This window comes from Gymnoscopelus microlampas, assembly GCF_963454915.1.
Source record: "Gymnoscopelus microlampas genome assembly, chromosome: 18".
Lineage (NCBI taxonomy): Eukaryota > Metazoa > Chordata > Actinopteri > Myctophiformes > Myctophidae > Gymnoscopelus > Gymnoscopelus microlampas.
In genome coordinates this window covers 45,616,348-45,623,907 of record NC_139955.1, presented here as the reverse complement: position 1 = coordinate 45,623,907, position 7,560 = coordinate 45,616,348, and the positions used below count along the sequence as shown (strand labels likewise).

The window sequence follows — 7,560 nt, the reverse complement described above, 5'->3', positions numbered from 1 at the left end:
CAGACATGTGCACTTTGCTCTCTCTCTCTCTCTCTCTCTCTCTCTCTCACTCTGTCACAGTCTGTCTGTCTGCCTGTCTGCCACTCTGTCACTGTCTGTCTGTCTGCCAGTCTGCCACTCTGTCACTGTCTGTCTGCCAGTCTGCCAGTCTGCCACTCTGTCACTCTGTCACTCTGTCACAGTCTGTCTGTCTGCCTGTCTGCCACTCTGTCACTGTCTGTCTGTCTGCCAGTCTGCCACTCTGTCACTGTCTGTCTGTCTGTCTGCCAGTCTGCCACTCTGTCACAGTCTGTCTGTCTGTCTGCCAGTCTGCCACTCTGTCACTGTCTGTCTGTCTGCCAGTCTGCCAGTCTGCCACAGTCTGTCTGTCTGCCAGTCTGCCACTCTGTCACTGTCTGTCTGTCTGCCAGTCTGCCACTCTGCCACTCTGTCACAGTCTGTCTGTTTGTCTGTCTGCCACTCTGTCACAGTCTGCCAGTCTGTCACAGTCTGCCAGTCTGCCACTCTGTCACTGTCTGTCTGTCTGTCTGCCAGTCTGCCAGTCTGCCACAGTCTGTCTGTCTGCCAGTCTGCCAGTCTGCCACAGTCTGTCTGTCTGCCAGTCTGCCAGTCTGCCACAGTCTGTCACAGTCTGCCAGTCTGCCACTCTGTCACAGTCTGCCAGTCTGCCACTCTGTCAAAGTCTGCCAGTCTGCCAGTCTGCCAGTCTGCCACTCTGTCAAAGTCTGCCAGTCTGCCAGTCTGCCACTCTTGTCACAGTCTGCCAGTCTGCCATTATTCTCGAAACCGCTAATTGCTGCTTGCAGCTATATTTTAGCTTATTTTTTAAATGTAAATGTGCGTGCACTATCCGGAGACTATTTAGCGTCGGTATTATCCCACGGGGAAATTCTATTCCATTTAAATAGGGATTGGGGAACCAAAACAAAGCGGCACCGTAAAACCGGATGGGCAGAATCCGGAAAGAGGATTCTTTTTTTTTTTTTTTTTTTTCAGTAGGCGTGGCCTAGACCGGATCATATGTTGTCTTCTGGAACGCAGACCAGGCTTTCCTCCGAGGTGGAAAGACTGGTGATGCGAGGTTAGCCTGGTTCAGACCATAGACCCCGCCCACTCTCTGAGTGGCCTGCCCCTCTTGGTCTGGTGTTCTAAAGTGAACCTAGGATTTATTCGGCACAAAAAGTACCGTCCAATGAGAGACGGAGGTGGGGATCCCTTGTGATTGGGTCATTTTTGTCATTTGCCACATATTAGTTCATCATTAGTAATAATGTGAGTATGTATACAGATACATAGATTATTCATTCAAACCCAGGTCAGTGTGAGGTGTGTCCAGAGCTCTGCGTAGGTTCTGCCAGAACAGTCCAGGGTGCTGTCCAGCCTGGGACCAGCTCAGGTAGGTGTGTCTCTCCACCAGCCTCCTCATGTGATAGTAGGGAGACAACTGGTGGGCTGGAATGTCCTCCAGAAACACCAGGATCAATACGTCCTTCTGTTCATCAAACAGACGGTAGCTGCACACAGGAGACCAGAGGACATTTTACACTCAGTCAACTTTCATTTACATTAAGTAACACTTTATTTACATCAAGTAACACTTTATTTACATAAACATAAAGTAGAGTGAACTGGAAACCGCAAGGTTCCCAGTTCGATCCCGGGCTGGGGGCTCCCCCAGAGTTAGTGTCGAAGTGTCCTTGAGCAAACCGCTGAACCCCTAATTGCTCCCGATGAGCAGGTTGGTGCCTTGCATGGTTTCCTCCACCATCGGTGTATGAATGTGTGTGTGAATGGGTGAATGTAATGCACAATTTATGTAAAGCACTTTGGATAAAAGCGCTATATAAATGCACCATTTACCATTTACTACATTTACAAGGAGCACTTTATTTACACTGAAACTACATATTGAATTTAAGAAATATTTACTTTATTTACTGTAAATAATGCTTATTTACAGTAAATAAAGTGATAATGCATATTTACAGTAAATAAAGTGTGTGACACTGCCACATAAATGCGTTAAAAGGTATATTTCTATACCCTAAAACATTAAACAAATGAAAAAGAAAGAGTCAATTCTACATAATACACAAATTGTGTTGCCTCTTTCATGTGTGTAAATGTGGCCCTCATACTTTTTTCATGTATTTTACAGTGACACATCAGACAAATGGCGCCCCCACCTGGCCATCTGGATCTCTCTAGAGCACCATTCACTCTCCAGGTAATGACGGCTGATCACACAGATGGTCTTTCTGCTGCCATAGATGGCATCTGTAATGTTCTCTATGATGGGTGCACCTGGAAACAAAACACAGACATTATTCACACCAGATTCAAAACTATTTCACTTCTTGAGAGACGGATAGATAGATATTATTAGCCTACATACTGTAATAATAATGGCACTGAAGACTTTATATAAATACAATATTACTTAGAGACAGAGAGAGGTTTGTACCTGGTAGGAAGTCTCGGTGGTGCAGACAGAGTCTCCAGCCCTGCTCTCCCTCCAGCACTGGAAGCATTTCTCTGCAAACCCAGAGCTCATCGTGAACGTTGTAGGAGATGAAGGCATCGTAGCGCTGAGGAGACCCCCTCTTTCTTTCCTTGGCATCATGAAGGAAGGCCAGGAAGAGGTAGTAGGCATAGAGAAGATGCAACCTCAGGAAGTTGTAGGCGAAGGATGTGAGCAGAGTTAGCACAATCACACAAGTGGAGGAAATGAAGCAGATGAAGCTAGCGTCCACCCAACAGGAATGAAAGTCAAAGTCCGAAAACTTGGTTCCTTTTTTAGCCAGAGGATAGGCACAAGTGTAGCGGTGAGCGTCAACTACCAGTGTTTGGTTGTTGTTCTGCATCCACTGCAGAAAGTCAGCATTAGAACAATCACAAGCTAAAGGGTTGTAAGCCAAGTTAACATACGTGAGTGCAGGAAGAAAACTGAACACAGAGACATTGATCACCGTCAACTCATTCTGGCTCAGATCCAGACAAAAGAGTCTAGTCAGATTGGCTTGTGCCAGGAAATCCAGGGACGTCAGATTACAGCTTGTTAAGGAAAGAGTCTTCAGCTGTGGTACATATTTAAATGTGTCTGGGTCCGGTTGTTTACCATGGACAACTTTCAAATGTTCCAAATGTTTCATATCTGAGAGCATGTCCCATACGATATATTTATTCTGCTTTTGTGGACTGAATTCTGTTGTTAAGCTCTTCAGGCTCTGCAGTAAGGGTTTATTATAGTTTTTCATTTGTAACTCATGTCGAGATGTCATTATTGTGGGGTTATTAAAATTTAGACTAAGTGTTTCAAGTTCATCTAGTCCTTCAAAAAAGGTGTTGTTCCATGTATAGTAGATAGCCAAGTTATTGCATTCCATGTCTAATTGCTTGAGCGATTTCAGACTCATGAAATCCCCTTTCATGGGCGATGAGATGTCATTCATTCTTAAATCCAAACGTTCTAGTTTGTGTAGGCCAGTCTTGAATGTGGCGCCATACCAGTTAATACAATTCTGAACCAGAGTTAGAACCTTTAACTCATTAAGATGTTGAAAAACACACGGTTTGAGTTCAAATATGTGGTTGTTATCTAGGTGAAGGTGTGTGAGTCTGGTTAAATTTAAGAAGTCTGAGCAGCTTAAATCATTAATACGATTGTCACTCAGGTCAAGGATTTGAAGCATGGAGAGATTCTTAACATCATCTGGAACTTTGGAAATGTAGTTGCTGGCGAGGTTCAGGTGACTCAGATGTTTCATTTGTTTTATTAAATCCTTAAACAGTTCAATCAGTCCATTACCTGATACATCCAGGTTGGTAAGCTGAGTACAATGTGACAGTATTTCACTAACGCTGTCATTGATGTTACCCTCCACATTGAGTGTCCTCAGTGTGGGTATTTTGCAGATCATATTTAAGAGATCTCTGTCTATCCCCTCAGTGTACCCCAGCATTAGGTACTCCAGTGAATCAAGGCTCTGTACAGAATTTCTGATGGTGTTAGACATAATAGAACCAACCAAATACACTTTAGTTATATTCCTTAGAAAATACTTGTCTGGTATGTCCCACTCCCATCCATCATCATTACAACAATCTGACAGGTCGATTGTCTTAAGATGTGGAAATACAGCTGTTGTGATGCTAAACTTTTTTATGGACTTTGACCACACTCTCAACTCCCTGAGCTCAGAGGACATGTTTAATGGCAGATCTTTTGACTGAAAAGACTCTAACTCATAAATTGCGATGTTCAGCACCTGTAAGCTTGATAGTTGTAAGACGGGATGATATCTGTCATTTGAGTGCACTTCAGACTTAGTTCCTTTAAGCTGGTGAGTGACTGGAAGGCAGCAGGGTTGAAGAATTGAATATCGTTAACATCCAAATTCAGTATCAAGAGGTTAGACAGACCCTGAAACATATTGTCTGTCAGTCTTGTAAGTTTGTTATCGTACATACTGAGCTCTTTAAGTTGCACCAAAGGGACAAAAGCCCCGTCATCAACATGAGTTATTGAATTACCGCTCAGATCCAAATCTGTGAGATTTGACAGATGGTAAAAATCTGTCCTGTGTATCTTTTGGATGAAATTACCCTCTAGTATATATGATATAACGTCTCTGGGAATGTCGTCTGGTATACTATTAAGATGACATTCTCCACAATCCACTGAAACACCAGCATTGTCATCGACATTATCAGAGTAAGGAATAGTGCAGTCTTTCAGGAAGTAAGCCAGTATAGGATTAAGATAAAGTGTGAACAACAGAAATAAGAAGGAGAAACAATGGCAGCTTCCTGTCTGTAGCATCATGGCTGTCTTCAGGGTCAACTGTCAGGTACTTTTGGTGGAGTAATTCTGCTGTGGACTCTGGTTGGTGACAACACTGTTCAGCATTGATGATCTAAAGAGGATACAACAGTAAAACAGTTACAGTACACATGTAACATTTTATTTGATCTGTAACCAGGGGTCATTTTGGTCAAAATGTATTTTTTGCAACGGACATGCAAAATTAGTGGACGATAATATTACCAGAAACGCATAAAGAGCTAGCCCTGAATGGCCATAACAGGTCTGTAACTATGAGAGTGTTGAAATGGAACCATTGGTTCCATTTGTACACTTTCACAGTTAAGGGGGTCCTTGCAAATAAATCATTTGAGAACCACTAGTACTAGTTAGACTCCTAATGTGCCATAGTGTAGTAGTAAATAAGTGTCATACATATTCTGAAGAAAAACTGGAGACTTGACATTCAGTATTTGATATGATCAAAATAAGAACATTATAATGGTGTGTGTAAAAAAAATTGCTACGGACAAGACCAAGTCTTTGCCACTGTTACATTTGTCCGTGTACGGATATATTGATGACCCCTGTCTGTACCTCTACATAGATTCTACGTCTATATTCCACATGTCTCATGTTCCCAAAGGACAATAGCATAATTTGTGGACAGACTTGTCCCATGTTATTGTCATTTGGGACACACTTACAATTACATAAAAAGATGTAAAAATGTAAACTTTCAAATTAAGCTGCACACAGATGAACTCTTAAAAGGTCTGTCAGTATCTCTCAATCTGTCTTCCTTTTTTTTTTTTTAAAGAACTGTACTGTTCTTTTTTTATTTGAGTCCAGGAGATGGTCATATACTGTATACCCGCGACTGTTCTCACCAAACCAACCAACCAACAAACCAACAATGCATTTATGAGAATACTTCGTTAATCAATTTTTTTATTCGCACAATAAAAACAGCACAGGGTAACAATTATTAAAAGAACAAAAATAAATGCAAGTGGAGAGGCTTGATTCATCATCAGGCTGGCTCTCAGTCTATGTTTAAAGTTACTGAGTGAAGATGAGGAGTTGGCAATAAGTATGAGTGTAATGTATTACAGAGTAAAGAAGCTCTGTGTTTAATGGAGAACTGGCTATGAGTGGTACGGCTGAAGGGAGGATGGAGATTGTTGGATTGTCTAGTATTATGAGCATGAACTTGCAAATTGTCCTGAGGCCGATTCTAAAAACGCCTTCTAAATCCTGGTCTAAGTTTTCTGAAAAACTAATATGTATGTTGCTATATACTGTACATAGCAAACAGTGTTCCCGTCCTGAAAGGTATAGTTACAAAAAGGGGTTCCCGCCCAAAATGGGTTAAGGATGATTTCAGATGTAATATGTATAATATCTGCAGTGAAATAAATAATGGTATTTACAATCTGAACCATGATCAGCCTTACACCAATCACAGTTACTGGATTAGTTTAAAGATGGGATTCAACAGAGTTAAGAATTCAGAATCTCAACAAAAGACACTGGTGTCTACAAGACAAGAAAGAGACAGAGGAGAAAGTGGTCGAATGGCTTGTACTAGAGTAATACTACAGTTGTTTTTGATTACGTTGTTGTTTTCAAATTCTTGTAGAGCGTTTCAATATGAACGGCACTGAATTACGAGATCTAAGATAAGACCTTTATTGATCTTGTCGGGGAAATTCAGGCACCAAAGACCTGGATACACTTAGCCTATATTTATATACTGTACACACAAAGAATGTCTAGAGCTAGAAGTTAAAACTTTGACTGGTTCAGCCCTTTTACATAGCAAGGACATTATCCCTATTATATAAAATATAAGATATAACACAGAAAAGTCACGATGAATAGTACTTTCCAGGATGAAGGAATTCATGAGAATGAAGTCCATTTGACCACAGCTCAGCTGACACCTCAGACATAACATGAGGTGACAAATAGTGAAAGAGAAAGCACCCTAAAAATGTAGAAATGCTTCACTTTAGTGGAACAAGGACAGTAACTATATCAATCAGTGTAAACAACAAGATTACAAGGTCAGACAGCAATGAAGTCCATTTGACCACAGCCAATCAATGTGTCCGTTTGCGGACAATTAAATGTGTCCGTGGCCAAAGATAAATACATTGTTTTTTTACATAACATTACAATGTTCTTATTTTGATCATAAGACCCAATTACTGAATGTCAGTCTCCAGGTTCTTCTCAGAATATGTATGACAATGATATACTATGACATATGTATGACATTCTCTAACTTTTTATTTGCAAGGAACCCCATAACTCTGAGAGTGTACAAATGGATGGGTCCATTTGTACACTCTCAGAGTGACCCATAGGGTCCATTTGGTTCCATTTGTACACTCTCAGTTACAAACCTGTAAATGTAAACATTTAGAGATAGCTCTTTATGTGTTTGTCTACTCATTTTGTATGTCTATGGCAAAAATAGAATTTTGACCACAGCTCAACTGACGCCTCAGAAATAACATGGGGTGACAAGCAGTGGAGAGAAGTGAAAGAGAAAGCACCCTAGAAATGCAGAAATACTTTACTTTGGTGGAACTACTGTAGGACAGTAACTATCAGTGTAAACAACAAGATTACAAGGTCAGACTCCACCTTAGCCCATAGCCTTGACGCCCATGCACCATGTCTTATGCAGGTTGAAACATATATTTTAGATGCATACTTTTAGACAGATGCCAGGTGGTTAATTTGTT

At 41.1% G+C, this 7,560-nt stretch overlaps 1 protein-coding gene across 1 annotated transcript; it reads right to left on the bottom strand.

The window, feature by feature from the left end:
- Positions 1-1,297: 1,297 nt before the first annotated feature.
- LOC311034097 (toll-like receptor 13) lies at positions 1,298-3,920 on the bottom strand (the record flags this gene model as incomplete). Its single annotated transcript, XM_084041840.1, has 4 exons — positions 1,298-1,514; positions 2,187-2,304; positions 2,465-2,867; positions 3,861-3,920. 4 exons carry the CDS (start codon positions 3,918-3,920, stop codon positions 1,298-1,300), a joined length of 798 nt encoding a protein of 265 aa, XP_083897966.1.
- Between the last annotated feature and the right edge of the window lie 3,640 nt (positions 3,921-7,560).